This window comes from Heliangelus exortis, chromosome 1 (assembly GCF_036169615.1).
Source record: "Heliangelus exortis chromosome 1, bHelExo1.hap1, whole genome shotgun sequence".
In the NCBI taxonomy this organism is placed as follows: Eukaryota; Metazoa; Chordata; class Aves; order Apodiformes; family Trochilidae; genus Heliangelus; species Heliangelus exortis.
Genome location: NC_092422.1, coordinates 147,648,931 through 147,664,852, shown reverse-complemented (window position 1 = coordinate 147,664,852; position 15,922 = coordinate 147,648,931). Strand labels below are relative to the sequence as shown.

Here is a 15,922-nt window from a genome sequence, read left to right as displayed (position 1 = left end):
ACTGCCCTGGGATTTATGAGATCTTGAATGGATTCTTTGTCTCTGTTTCCCTCTGTGACATTTCTGCAGGCTTTAGGGCTGCCTAATCACTTTTAATCAGGAAAAAACCAACCACATGAGGAGGGAGGACTAGCAATCTTGCCTTGACATCAGGTGCCAGACCAAAGATTTCTCTGTCTGAGGACAGAAGGGGAAAAGGGTGAGTTTTCAGTAGAGAAAGAAAAAAATCATCTCTCCTCCCCCATCACCCCTTTCAAGGCCAGCACTTGGCTTCTCTCTCCTGAGTCAATCCTTGCCTGAGCACTGCTGTGCTGCAGGTAACATGGTGCCCTTGCCAACCCCTCTTCCCAGCACTTTTAGTCCTTCAACCCAAAGATCCTTCTTACAGCTCCAGCAAAGTCTTTCCAGTCCTGCTTTCATGCCACAGTCACTGCTTTCCCCACAAACTTCTGGTTTAGCAGGGGCTCACCCCACCACAGTTTCTGACCTGGATACTGGGCACGTGGGAGGCATCACTACCCCAAAATGACACAATTGCAGCGAAGGAGACAGAAGCAGGGGCACAGCATTCATGGCCACAGGGCCCTGGAAAGACATCTCCTTTTAACCCAAGGAGATATAAGGTGCAGGACAGCCAGGCTGAGAGCAAGGTATTTTGCTACCTTAATCCTCCAGGCTCACAGCTGGGATCTCTGCCCTGTCCCTAAGCTTCACCTGCCTGGAAGGGAGAAAGAGATGAGGGGCAGGAGAAGGGCCACTGTGGAGCTGCAGACGCCACAAAAAATCTTGGATTATCTGCACAGTGTTTGGGCTTAACCTCTGTTTGGGCTTAACCTCTGGCAGGAATGTTCTGGTTTAATTCCAGAGCACGCACACAAAATAAGGGCTAAGGGGCTTGAAGAACTGCTGCTGCATGCCAAGCACAGACAAAACCTCATGTTGTTTGGGATGGTTTAGAGGAGGGAAGGAACAGGAGTGAGGGGGAAATGTGTGGCACAGTGAGCAATGCCAGCCCTGATGCCCACATGAAAGTGTTTGTTGTAAATTCACCTGGAGCTATGGGTGAGGTTGAGCCCCACCACTACCAAGGAGTGCCTCAAATGACTTCACCAAAACTACCCTCTTCCACACCCTCTTGTTTCATCATAGCAAACAAAGTGTAGATTGATAGAAAGCTTCACAGCCTTTGCTTTCTCATCCCCAAATCCTCAGAAAAACATCCCAGATTTAAGGAGAGCCAGGGGGGTCATGCTATGCTGCTGGGACAGCTGCCTCTTTGAAGGCAAACCCAAACCAGGCATCTCCCAGTTGGCCAAGCCCAGCTGCCAGCAAAGGGACACAGAGAAAGGAGCAAAGATTGTACTGCAGGAGTTGATGGTTCCAGGCCTTGGGAGATAAAACTGCCTGGGAGAAGCTCAATGGAGAAAGCACAAAGTTTTTGGCCAAGAACACACATCAGGTTCTTGCCACAGGTGGCCTGGGAGAGAGCGAGATCCTGAAGAAACTTTAGCCAAAACAAAATAGACTTGGGCAGGTCTGGAGCACAGAGGTAGAGCTGTTTTTTAATTTGGAATGTGAATCTGTACAATTACTTGCTTGCAACTTTTTCCTTCTGTTTTTAGCTGCCATATTCTCCTTGCAGATCCTGCTGCCACCCTGACTTATTGTGGACATCTTTCCATGGGAGAAGCTGGAGCAGAGTATGGTGACTCTGGCTGTCTGATGTGAGCTGTGGTAGCAATACATGTTGCTCAAGGATGAGTCTTCCCTCTCAGCTTCCACAGTCTTTTCATCTTACTTGTTCACCCTTAGTTTCCCTCCCCTTTGGTTTTTGTTTGCAGCATTTCACAAGGAGACCTGAGCTTCCTTTGGGACTTGTGCTCTGCTGTCCCCAACCGCATACAGGATGTTGCTCATCATTGCACTTGATATATTGTCAAGCATCCTGTTTTGGGCCCAAAAATACCTGTTCTGATTTTGGATATTTGAATTAAATTAATTCATTGTTGAGTAGCAAACCAATCAATACTTAAACACCCCTCTTAGCACATTTATCCCATTTAGGAAGCATCAAGATCTGCCATTAGTAACACTTCTTGGTTAGTAACTTCTCACTACCAGTCTAATTGGTTAATTGCACTCCTCAGTTCTGTTTAAAGGCACAGTGTCCTTTTAAATCAAGGTCCCTGTTCAAAGAGCAGTGGTCTTAATTGGGCAGGGTTTTTTTCTTGAGTTGGTAGTCTCGATCTCCCCCTGCCCTTTTTAGTTTCTGCTGAGTTTTGCTGACCTCATGCCTTGTGGTACAATATTTCCTTATTATCTCTCAAGGTTCCTTCTCAGGAGATTAATGGTTACTAAGGTATGCAAGATAATCTTATTTATTACTGTAACTCTCCAAGGCTGCTTATATAGGCCTTTACCAGTTTCTGGTATTCCCCAGCAATCTTCCCTTGGTTATCCTTTCTGCAAACTGGTGTGTGTTCCCTTTCAGTTCCCAAGAAATCTTGTGCTTTAGGCAGAGTGAGGCTGGCAAGCCCCAGTGACAGAAATGGAAGGCATCTTCCACCTGCCCATCCATTCAGGATCCAGCAGTGTTGGCTGACTGCAGAGCCCCTTGATGTCCCAGTCACAGGCACTGCAAAGCTGGCTGAGTCGTCCTCTTCTTCTTCTTGCAAGTTTGATTTAAGGTTCATTAATACAAATAAACCTCCCTATTTATTATGCAACAGGAGTTAATCCCCAGCTCAGCAGACACATTTCTTGCAGAGGATGGCTGCACAGGGTCGGGAGCTACAGCTCTGATTTTCCCTACGCTCCTGGTGCTGTCAGACTGAGGTTACAGCCCCCCAGGTTTCTTGGATGCTCAGCTTGAGATGCTGACACCCAGTGCTGCTTTTACACTGATGATGAACACCTGTATCTGCTCCAAGCTCAGGTTCTGAGACTATCAGCTCATCAAACCAAGCTAAATTAGGAGCTGCAATTGCAGCTGTTGGTCTCAATGTCTGAATGCCAAAGCCTACATAGCACATGGGTGGGAAAGACCTGGGGCAGACCCATGCAGCTTTCCCAACTACCACCAGACCACACTTCATAGAATCGTAGCATTGTTTTGATACCATGGAGGGTTAAACAATGCCCTGTGTAAATGTTTTGTGATATGATTCTGCAGCTTTAATCCCTCAAGTGAAACATTCACAGGATCAGGATGAAACTTTGCCTGAAAGCAGGAGCATGAGAACTTGGGCCAGTGAGCAACCAAAGGATGTAATATGCTTCCAACACAATTTGGTAAGAACATCAACAGCAGAAGAGTCCTAAAGTGAACTTTTCCTTGGAATGAGTAGGAGGCACTTATCTGAATGATCACTGCTGAACACCTGAGCCCCACATGCATGTGAACTTATGTTTTTTAATGTTAGCACTAGGCAAATGTAGTAGATAGGTGGGATTTAATGTGATGTATAAGACCATGTAGGCCAATGGTATAAGCTTCAGCACATAAATATGTGAAATTTTGTGAGCAATGGCTCAGTCAATTTGGGAAATGTTCCCCGAGTGTCTGATTTTTTGCACAATCGAATCAATCAGTGTCTCCCTCCTAAACATAGACTCTGCATTCCAGGAGTTAGGCTGAAATCATAGCAGTTTTCTGGTGACCCAGATGGGACCCCAAACTTGGAATTGCACACCACTGGAGGGGAGCTCTTACTGCCTGGACCCCAGCACACACCAGAAGATTTTTCTGTGGACTCCTGCTGTAATCTCTGCACTGGAATGTGAGTAGCAGATCAAGGCCCTCAGAGTCATCAAGTAATTTGGTTTCCTTCCAGTAAAGCATATCCATTCTTAGGTATGTATAGAAAGGCAAATGAGGATTTAAAAAAAACTCCTTATACTTTGTCACAGTGACAACCGAAATATGAGGAGTCTGCTGGAGTAGCAGCTTCTCTTGGTAGCATAAGTAATTGTTAGAAGTCTCGTTGTTTTATTTGTGTCTTGTGTTTGTGTTATTAAAATGGGTAATGAATCCCCAGCAGAAGATGGCATTACCAAATGTTAGAAAGTATTCCCTGAAGTTGGAGTGTTTGGTGGCAATACTCTTACCCAGGAAAAAAGTTATTATCTATTGTAATTAATAGTGGGATGAGGTGCCATATGTACAATTGTACATTTTTTCACGTTACAAAATAACTATGAAATCTGAAAGAAGTGTAGCTTGGTTTTGAAGGATTTGATTGTGTTATTAATGAAAAAAAAAAAAACAAAACAGGAAGGGCAGGAACTTCTGTGATATTGCTCATCCTGCAGTATTGGGCTAAGATGCAAAAAGCTGAAAAATTATGATGATGAGATGTGGAGTTATTAGTTGCCCCTTGGAGGAGGAAATGGACTGGCTGAGAAAGTGAGCAACTCAGACTGGAATTCAATGGAGAGGAAAATGATGTAGAAAGCAAAGCAAGCAGCACCCCATTAGTCCGATTGCCAGACAAACAAGGGATAGGAGACCAATCTTGCAATTCACCTGAGACAGGCAGTGGGGCCCAAGGAGGTCCCAGTATATGTGAGAGTCCCATTTTCTCACTGCAGATCTTAAAAATGGGAAGGAAATGGCAGGGCCTTACAGGGAAGACCACATAAGGTAGCCAGGACTGCTGAGATAATAATTGAAATCACAGTCCCATTTGTCAGGACATGCAGATATTAGTGAATACTTTTATTTCCATATTAAGAAAAGAGGACTGTAATGGCCAAAACTGTAGAAGGAAGGGAGAGAATGCACAGACATCATGGCCAGCCTCAAGATGTTCTGCCAAAAGAGGATCCAGCCTGGGATCCAAATAATGTGAACCAGAGGTTATTGATTTCAGGCTATCAGCAGCTACTCCGGTGCAGAGCTAAGAATGGGCAATCAAACTCAGATATTAGGAGGAAGCTCTAGAAAGGTAAAGGAGCAAATGGATGTCCAATCAAGAATTTGTTGGAGGTTGATTGGGAATGGTATAGCAGAGAAGAGCTGGAGAAGAGGCAGGAAAAGGAGCTGGCAAAGAAAGAGGCTAGAAACACACAGCTATTAGCAGCTGCCCTAGCAGAAGGCAATCAGAGAGGAGGCCCCAAGGCCACAGGGTTATCTGCCCAGGCCCTGACAGAGGCAAGTACACTTAGAGAAGAATCAGTGTGCATATTGGAAACAAGAAGGATATTGGAAAATGGATTGTCCCCAGATCCCCAGTAGAGCAGCCCCACTCTGGTCTAAATCAGATTCTATCTCTCAGAGAGCTGATGCACTGGCAATGGATTGAGATGGGGATTTGGATTGACAGAGACCAGGGCAGAAGCAAACTCCCCAGCAGAGTCCCTGGTTACAATGAAGCTGAGGAATGAGATTGTTAATCTTTTGGTAGATATGGGAAATACATGTTCTGTTCTGAACCCTTGCAAGGGGCCTTTAAGCACATTTTCTAGCCAGTTGTTGGTGACGCATGGAAAAGAGAAGTGAAGCCCTTTTTCCAGCTTTGCTGGTGTGAGGTGGGAAAACAGACTTTCACTAGTGAATTTTTATGCATACTTAAGGCCCATCACTTTTGAGGGATGTGTTGACTAAATTAAGGGCTCCAATTACCATTCAAAAAGGAAAGATATATGTTCATATCCCAGAAGAAAACACCTTGGAGGCACAGGTGGTTTTTTTTCAGAATCAAGAACAAGAAGAGAACCTGAACTCCATCCTAGGGAACATGATAAATGCTGTTAACCCCCTCGTATGGGTCACTGGGATACCAGGAAAAGCAAGGGTAGTGGTAAAGTTATTCCTCAAGCTGGGAACCCCACCAGGAAAACAAAAACAATATCCCATCAAGTTGAAAGGTCGCAGGGGTTTGGAACTGCTCATAGATAAGTTCCTGCAATATGGGCTTTTACAAGAATGCCAGTCAGAATGTAAGACCCCAATTCTGCCTGTAAAGAAACTTCATTCAGATGAGTACTGGTTAATGCAAGATTTGAGGGCTATAAACCAAGTAGTGGAAGATGTACACTCTGTAGTCACCAACCCATATACTAACTGTGATAAACCCATTGCTAACTGTGATAAAACAAGCAGATCAGACTTGAAAGATGTCTTCTTCTGCATTCCCTTAGAAGAGAGTATTCAGAAAATATTTGCTTTTGAATGGGATGGTCCATGATCAGGACATAAAAAAAAATGTGCTGAACGATACTTCCATAAGGGTCCAAAACCAACCCTACCATCTTTAGGCTGGGAGGGACCTTAAAGATCACCTAGTTCTACCCTCCCTGCATGGGCTGGGACACTCCCCTCTAGACTGAGTGGCTCAAAGTTCCATCCAACCTGGCCTTGAGCTTCTCTCACTCATTCAGAGAGCAGTAGTTGGCATGGGCAGAGCTGTGTTTCAGTTTGCACTGGTGAAAGTAACAAGTCCAAAGGGTAAGAAAAAAACAGGAGTACTCAGCTTCTTGGGAAATAGCTACCCAGAATGGCTGTCACATGGTTTACAGAGAAGTACCATCTGACACAATAGAACTGTACACAGGTTTCTGATGTGGATGCTCTCAATGTGCTCGTAAGATTTAAAATGTGAAAACTAAGGTGATATATTCAAAATAGTTCTGCTTTTATACATTACAGGACATAGTATATGTAGAGATTAATCCTTTGCTGCTGAAATGATTGACAGCAATAATTACATAGCTAGTAGTGATTCTGATATAGTCATGTCAGCTAATTAAGAGGTGTTTTCATGCAGTGTAACCAGTTAACTGAATATTTGCGTTGGGACAGGCTAGAGAGCAGCAGGGAAACTCTATACCCTTAGTGAATGGAAAACAAATAAACAAACAAACAAAACAAACCCCAAAAGTGATGCAAAGGTAGTTACCTCATCCAGTCAGTCTCCAAGCATGTGCATGTTCAACTGGGGTCAGCTTTGTTCTCTCCCAGCTCCTTGCTCCCCCCTGCCAGCCTCCTCCCTGTGAGAAACAGAGGAGGCCTGGCTGCTGTGGAAGCACTGTTCAGCTATTGCTAAAACACTGATGTGCTGTCAACTCTGTTTTGGTCATAATCACACAGCAGCAAAAAAGCAGCTCTGAAGGAAGTTAATCCACCCCCACCAGACCCAGTACACCATTGGATCACATCCTTGGACAAATCTGGGCTCATGCAGGCTACACTGCACCAAACCTGTGCACAGGTGCTGTAGGCAGGAGGCAAAGAAATGAGTTTTATGGACATGGAAAATATCAAGCCTGATTCAGAGATGTAGAGGGTACCCAGAGATGGACAGAGGGTCTCAGGCAGTAGCATAAGTTCTATTCGTATCTATAATGTTCTGATCGGGCCCTTTCATCTGCCCATTTAATGAGAACAAACCACCCAATGGTTTGATGGAAACAACACTTCCAGAAGATTTGGATAATAGCCCCCAGACTACATTGAGCGACTGATTCACAGAGCATCTTGACTGGGACAAGAGTGTTTTAATTACACACAATCTTTATTAGAGACGTTCAAAAGAAAACTCAAATCCATTGAATGCCACCCTTGGCAGAGTTAAGCCCGGACTTGAGATACAGAGACCTGATATCAGAGGAAAAGAGGATGTAGCTGAAAAAAGACATCAGGCTAAAAGAAACAGCTATGGGCTGGTATATGTGGAAGTTAGACACCAGTCCAGAAGCTTTGTATCAAACATGAGTGGAGGTTATTATACAGATGGTCGGGATTATTGTGGTCTGAGATGCAATGTGACTAAGCTAGAAGGGCAAGAGATAAAACAGCAGACACATATGTTGCCAGACACAACAGAAACAGTGAAAAGATGGTTGGTGAGGAATGGAAGGAACCAGACAACCATACTAGCAAACTGTTTACCTGAGTGAGCAGTTGTCTGAATGATGGACTTCATGGTCCATTTACCTTCTCTACTGCAGATACTGCCTCCCATTAATGTCATGCTATACTCTGAGTTATTGTCCCTGATGCTTGATGTATTTACACAGATAAGAAATCTATTACTACTTCCCGACTTTCTTGGGAAGTCATGTCAGTACATGTGGCTTTAAATTCAGTGAGCCCAAATTTAAGATTCACCTTCAGTTCACGTTTCTTCCCCAGCTTTGTGTCTGGCATTGGCACTGTACAGGAAGCGACCAGCTCCATCCCCTCCTCATCTGTGTACTGAGCATTCTGCTTTTCTGTACAATAAAAATAAAAACATGCACTTGTCTGGTCAGCTTCTATTGGAGTGAAACCATAGCAGGTAATTTCATCTCTATTCATTGACGCTCCAATTTCCACCAACTTATGGAAGATATCTGTGCAATAAATATAGTTCTTATCTTTTGAGACCATTACTTTGCTGGGATCATGGATAGAAGTATCAAATTTTCTAGCTACTTTCACACCGTATGTCCGGGCACTGACTCTTGAGGCAATAATGTGTGGATTGACTCCAAATAAAACTGCCCCTTTTGCAATGGCTGCCTGGGCCTCCACTGGGCAAAGGATATGATACTTCTCTTTAAAGGCCTGATTGATAGCATCTCTCAGGATGATGCTAGAGGCAAAGCCTCCCACAAGCAAAATGTACTGGACCTTGTCCATCTGGGGCTTGTCAAGAATATTCTTCAAAGCATCAATGATATTTTTGATACTGTAGTCAAAAAAGCTCTTCATTTTCTCGTATGTAATCTTGATTACCCCATCACACCACTTAGCTCCTTTTGCATTTTTGAAGAAGAGGGAGATGTCTTTCTTTCTCTCTGCCACTCTGGTTAAGTTGTAGTAGCAATGTATGTAGACTTCCTCCCTTCTAGCAGAGCATTTCTGCAGACCAAAGTTGTACATCATTTGTTGTAACTCAGTAGGGTGGATTCTTACATACTCATCCCATACACCATCATTGAATATTTCCTCAAGGAAACGAGCAAAGTTTTCATCCACTTTGTTGCCTCCCCATCCACCTCCAGTTGCCTTGTGTAACTCCTTCAGGCAATGGTTTTCTTGAATCTCATGCACAGTGATGTCTATTGTGCCACCTACACACACAAACACAAACACTAATGAAGTTAACTGCTTTCTTTAAGATGATGAAGTCCTTACTTTCTATTGAATATACTCTTATGTTCTGAACTCCTAGTTAACAAGTGCCTTTTTCTGCTGCTTTATTTTCTTGTCCTGACTGCCCTGCTATTGCCTGCACCCCTTTAGATTTCCAAACTTACACACTTCCGTTCACAAGTCTAGTTTCCCAAGGCTCCTGCAGTAATTGATGATGAGAGCTGGATGCTCTGACTCCCTGGACAAGCCAATCTTTCTCAACACAAAAGGAGACTGGCCTCCTCACACAGGTAGCTGACTCCTGCCTTCTGGTACACAAGCTCTGAGTTAAGATGAGCAGCAGTGGTGAGACTCTCAGAAACTCATGGTCCTCTTGATGCTTTTTTAGTATTTGTTTGCAGTCACCAGACTGTTCTTGGTAGAAAATACACATTACACTGAGAAAAACTTGCACAGGAAACTAGAGGAATAACTGAGTTCTCCATCAGATGTCTTTAATGATTTACTCTATAGGGTCTGATAGCTCACCTCTTTGGTCATTCCACTGGGCACTACACTTGCTCCTAAATGAGAGACTGTGAGCTCTGGCTCTACAACAGCACATGGATGCATGTCACTGGATGATGCTGGAACACGATGCAGACTGATACATCTTCTCCTCTCATTTTTCTGCCCGCCCACTGATCTCATTAAGTGAGAAGTAAAAATAAAAAACCCACGACAAGCAGAGCAGTGGAGTCTCGAAGCTCCAAGCACTGTAGTCCTTTGGGGCCTACTGTGTCAGACACTCCAGAACAGACATGCTCTGTGCCCAGCAAAGATGATACCTATTAAGCAGGGGAAATTTTACCTCCACAGTCAACAACAATATACTGGATCCCAGGGGAGTCTTTAAACTTCTTCTTGTCACTGCTGTCTGCCACAAATCCTTCCCACGGGAGCTGTTTGCACCAGAGCGATGCAGCCTCCGGCTCCAGGGCAATAATCAGCTTCTCAGAAATCATGTCAGAGATGAGTCCTGCCTAAAATCACAAGAGAGAAGCGTCTAGTTCAAGAAAAGGTGTCAAGATCACTGCTGTATGAATGCTACCTGCTTAGGAGGCTGTTCTCACCCCAGTAGAAAATTCTGGGGTGCTGGTTCATGCAGTTCTGACCTCTGTGGGGCTCACTTCTATACGTCAGTGGGGTGAAAAGGCAAAGGAGTTGTTACTGAGGATTTGGGACATCCTTCTCCCCCACCACCCCCAGTATGGGGGATTACTCTCCCCAGTAGACTGAAATGTGAAATAGAGGTTGTTGAATGGTTGTTGAATTCCTCTGTATAAATAACTCTCTGAAGATGGTTTGAGGAAGTGGGATAACCCCTGCTTTCACCTCCTTTGCTGCCAGCCTCATGAACTGCCTGGCAGCTGCACTCCATATGGCCGGGACAGTAATGACCCAGGTGATCTCCTCCTGGTCGCAGACAGTTTGGGAAGAGGCTTCTCTGATGGTGTTCAGGGCATGATCCTTCAGGTAGCGCAAGCTTTCGGAAAAGACTGTCAGGGCGGGAAGTGTCTTTCCATTGCTGGCTTTCAGCTCCATGCCAGTTGTGACTTTCTACAAAACAACGTCTCAGGGTCACACATTGCAGTCTCAAAATGAGAGCTGTCCCCTTCACACTGAGGATTGCACAACATACAGCACAGAAGGAGGTCCTGTTTCCAAGCCCTTGTAAACTCCCAGCAGTGGCTTCAGTACTGGGGCTATCTGCAGTCTAATTGACAGAAGTCAGCTACCAGACCACTTAGCCATATTTTTGATCCAACAGGCAACACACCAATGTGGATGGTAAGTCAGCTTTTTCACCTTGACCAAATTTTTAAAGACCCTGTAGATCCTCCTGAACAGCCAGCGGGGAAGAATACATTTCCCACATTTGTGCATAGAGCCTTCAGATCTCTCTTGTTGCACCTATATTTCTGTGACCAGAATTAACAGAACACATGCTGGACAAACATGTAGACCCTCTGATCTGACACAGTTTCTCTGTAGTGTGTCTTCTTGGCTTATGTATCCCCCTGGGTGTACCAAAAGCCCGAGGCAGGTGGCTGCTTTGGTATTTTATTTAATCTCTCCCCAGGGACCAAAGCTCCCTCCATCATTTCCTGATTGTCTGCTCTGCCTTGAAAGAGTGGGAATTTTTCCCTGTATCTTAGGAAGTTTCAGGAGCCAGCCTTCACTGCCCATGCTTTTCTTTGTTTTGCTTTAGCAGCAACAAAGGTGACCTCAAATCACAAGGATTATCAACTGGATAATAAGCTCCAGTAACTTGGGGTCTTTTATAGCCAATCGAGAAAAACAGACAGGTCCTGGTACTGCCGAGCTCAAATGACACACAACCACAAAAGGTGAGGCAATTCCCATTTTGCAGATGCAGCCACTGAAGAGAGAGAATCTCTGTTCATTTTTACTTACAGTCTCATTTAGGATGCAGAGATATAAGTTGCTATGACATGTCCTCCACTGATGCTTTCTGTGGAGATTCACAAATGACTAGTCAAGTGTGTGTCTGGGAATTGCTGGTCCTCTTTTTTGTCACTGAGCCCTTCTAATGGCTGCCCAGAGAGCCTGTGGATTTTCATCCTTGGAAATACTCAATAGCCAGTAGAACAATAGTATAGAAAAAACTGCTCTAGGTGGTCCTACTTGAGCAGGGAGGTTCGAGCAGGTGACGTCTCCAGAGGCCCCTTCCCACCTCAATCATTCTGTGACTCGGTAATGAAATTTTCTTTAACCATTTGCTCCTTGGGTGCAGAGAAATGGGGTTTATTGTGGTTTAACCTAGCAGGCAGCTGAATACCACACAGCATTTTGCTCACTCTCCCCTTGGTGGGACAGGAGAGAGAATCAGGAAAAAAATGGTAACTTCTGGTTGAGACAGACAGTTTAACAGAGCAGAAAAGGGAGAGAAAGTAATAATAATTAAAGACTATACGAAACAAGCGGTGCACAGTGCAATTGCTCACTGCTCACTGACCAATGCCCACCCAGTCCCCAAGCAGTAACTGTTCCCCCTCCAAGCCAATTCTTCCCAGTTTTATTGTTTATCATGGCGCCATATGGTATGGAATACGCTTTTGGCCAGTTTGAGTCGGCTGTCCTGTCTGTCTCTTCCCTGCTTCTTGTGCACACCCAGTCTGTTTGCTGTGAGGTCATGAGAAAGAGACCTTTGGGTGATCCTGAGGTTGCCCATATTCAAATTACAGGCAACTTCACTTGTTTTTGTTGAGCACTTAGTCAAGGACCCCCAGAGGGAGGCTATTTTCTCTGCCAAGCTCTGGAGCAGGGCAGCTTTCTGTAAAGAACAAGCATCACCCAGGTGTGCAGTCAGCTTTCTTTGTCCTTAGACAATGAACAACATCATAAAGGAAGGTGCCCTGAAGCCTTTGACTAATTAACAAAATTTCTTCTTGCTCGGTGAAGTGGAGGATACCAACCTAGGGGTATTTGAAAGACAGGTAGATGTGGTTCTTAGGGCCATGGCTTAGTAGGGACTTGGCAGAGTTGGAGTAACAGCTGGACTTGATGATCTTAAAGATCTTTTCCAACCCAAACAATTCTGATTCTTCACTTCATCAAAATGCCCTTTGATTTCCATTCCTTCATCCTCACCAGCCAGATTATGCAGCCCTCTTCACCAGCTCCCCTAACCCCCCACCCCTCAAATGAATTAGTAACTCTGACTCCCGTTAAGAGTAATACTTCCACCTACTGTGTTGTACAGCTTCATCTTGAAGTTGTGGAAGTAGTACCAGCTGTCAATGTCTTCGGAGGGTAAACTCTTGTACTTCATCACAGCATCGTAGCCAAACTTCCTGAACTCCCGCTTCTGGTTGAACAAGATGCACGTAGGTGTCTTCAGGGTCTTGAGCCCATGCTCCAGTCCCCAGTACACCTGGCGGATTTGGTCTGTACCTGAAGCAAGGGAAAAACAGTACCCACTGTAGGATGTACCAAAATCAATAGCAATGACGAAGAGTGACTCGCAGGCCATGGCTGAGGGCAGTGCAGAGGAGGGCAGCGGGGCACAGAGCAGCGAACAGATGGGACTGAGGTGAAACTGAAACGGCTCTGGCTGCTTCTGCCAGGGTAAGCCACTCCCCTCAATTTGATTGGGGGTAGGGGAGGGTTACACAAGCTTCAGTTCAAAGAAAGAGTACCCTTTCCTGTAAAAAGGGAGGATTGGTTTCTGTTATTTATAGCAGAGAAGTTCCATTGAAAGCAAGCAAGTGCCAGGCACTTGCACTTTTTTTATTGCTCTCCTGGCAGCCAGGATGCAAAGCATTTTCTGCTGCCACAAAGACATGACTTCCCACAGCAGAAGGGGGATGTTTGAAGGAGCCGGTGGGTGCACTGATCCTAAAGAAATGACTGCAGAATACAGCAGGTATGTTGCACAGGGGGTGAGTCTGGCTAAACTTAGCAACTTTAACCTTAGTTAAACCTCTTTAGGCTTTGAATATTTCTACAAAGTCCTTTGTAGGGTTACTGCAAAGAACCACAAAAATTTCCTGGCTCTGAAAGTTTCAGTAAAAGCTGTTTTCTACTTCCATTCTGCCACAGGGCAGTTAATTTTCCCAAATTCACTTCATGGGGTGAGACAGACCATAAATGGGTCTGAGAGAAAAATAAATTGGAAAGAAGAGCATAAACACTGTAACTGATCCTGGACTTAGGGGACTTGGTTTCAGAGCTCATCAGTTTTGAAGGGAAAGGCAGACTTACATGCAGATTTTTATACCGGATTGTTAAGCTTAAAGAAAAGAAAAAGTGTTCTTGGTGAAAGAGTGGAAGTGATTTAGCTGGCAAGGAGTTGACCCACATAAACACAAACAAAACCTGCTTCAGTGTGAGAGGAGAGAAGAGGTGCTGAGAGAGAGGGGCAGGATAGTCCCTTGCAGCACCTGTGCAGACTTGGATCAGCATAAAATGCTGGTGAAGCTTCATTCTCAAGCTTTCTCTGAAGTTGCCTTTCTGCAGGAAGGAGTTTGCTGTCTGCTCCCCCTGGAGCGGGGTTTCAAGAGCACCTCAGCCTGGGATTGTTTTTGCAGCAATTGCTGATGCTTGGGATCCTCATTAGGAAATAGGGCACAGAGCACATGTAGAAATAAAAATTACCTTGAGAACATAGACCTTTGTTTATCTTTCAAAACCCTCTCGCACCCACATGTCATAAAGTTGATTGCAGCAGAATAGCCACCTGCACTTGCTGTTCCCCACACTCTGTGGGTCTGTGTTGAGTTTGCTTTTCAGGAATTGTCCATGTGTCCTGTTCACTTCACCCAGCCCTAATGATTGCTCAAATCCTTCATCTGTTTTGTGTAAATCTGTGCCTGTGCTGTCCTCTGAGCTGTGCCAGGCATCATCTGAGAGAGTGTTAGCTGCCTTGTGCCAAAACTGTGTCCAGGACTGTGCCAGCCCATCATGTGCCCTGTAGCCTATATCCTGGTGTCTTGGGTTAGATGTAGAATGCAACTAGAGAATAGAGGAGAGTAGATTCTAACAAGTAGAGAATACTTGTGTTTTCTTCAGACTTTCAACCTTTGATCCTCACAACCTCACCTCCCTTTCTACTGAAAGGGAGACTCCACCGGCACTGGGCACTCGGAGCTCTCTCACACTGAAAGTACAGAAATTCCTCCTCGCTTTTGGTTGGTACTTCCTGTGTCTGATTTTGTGCCCAATGCCTCTTGTCCTCTCCCTGGGCACCACTGAAAAAGTCTGGCCCCAGCCTCCTGACACCCACCCTTCAAGGATTTTTAAGCATCGGTAAGATTTCCCCTCGTTCTTCTCTTCTCCAGACTAATAAGTCCCAAGACCCTCAGCCTTTCCTCCTAAGAGAGATATCTAGTGCCTTCATCATCTTTCTAGCCCTTTGCAGGGCCTTCTCCAGCAGTTTCCTGTCCTTGAATTGGGAGCCCAGAACTGCACACAGTACTCCAGATGTGGCCTCAGCAGGCCAGGGTAGAGCGGGAGGATAACCACTCTTAAGCTGCTTGCCATGCTGTTCGTGAGGCACCCCAGGATGCCATTGTCCTTCTGGGCCATAAAGGCACATTCTGCCTCATGGTCATCCTGTTGTTCACCAGGACTCCCAGGTGTTCTTTCAAACAGCTGATCTCTAGCAGCAGGTCAGCTCCTAACCTGTACGGTGAATGGGGTTATTCCCCCTGAGGTGTGGCACCTTACCCTACCCTACACTTGCCCTTGTTGAATTCCAAAAGGTTTCACTCTGCCCAACTCTCCAGCCTGTCCATGCTGTCTCACTGGATGGCAGCACAGCCTTCTGGTGTGTCAGTCACCCGTTGCAGTTTTGGCTCATCTGCACACTTGCTGAGGGTACACTCTCTCCCTTCATCCACGCCACTGAGGAATATATGGAAGAGGGCTGGACCCAGTACTGACCCCCGGGGAACACCACTTGTTATGGACCTCCAGCTGGACTCTGCTCCACTAATCACAACCCTCTGAGCTGTGTCTGATCCTGTTTTCAAGCCACCCCACTGTCCATCCCTCTCACCCACCTTTCCAAAACTTGCCTGTGAGATTGCTGTGGGAGACAGTGTCTAAAAGACTCTCTGAGGTCAAGAAAGACAACATCCACTGCCCTGGCCTCAGCTCTCTGTCCAGGCAGGCCATTGTAGAAGGCTATCAGGTTAGTAAGGCATGACTTCCCCTTGGTGAATCCATGTTGACTACTTCTGATAATCGTCTTCTCTTCCACATGCCTTGAGATGGCGCCCAGAAATCAGCAGTTGTGCTATCTTTGCAGGAATGGAGGTGAGGCTGACCAGCCCTTAC

The 15,922-nt window shown here is 45.3% G+C and overlaps 1 protein-coding gene across 1 annotated transcript; it reads right to left on the bottom strand.

Moving 5' to 3' along the window:
* Positions 1–7,495: 7,495 nt before the first annotated feature.
* Positions 7,496–13,189, bottom strand: LOC139790706 (heat shock 70 kDa protein 12A-like). The gene is made up of 4 exons (XM_071732578.1): positions 12,834–13,189; positions 10,454–10,678; positions 9,930–10,101; positions 7,496–9,057 (listed from the first exon to the last, which is right to left on the bottom strand). Exons 1-4 carry the CDS (start codon positions 13,113–13,115, stop codon positions 8,012–8,014), a joined length of 1,725 nt encoding a protein of 574 aa, XP_071588679.1. The 5' UTR covers positions 13,116–13,189; the 3' UTR covers positions 7,496–8,011.
* Between the last annotated feature and the right edge of the window lie 2,733 nt (positions 13,190–15,922).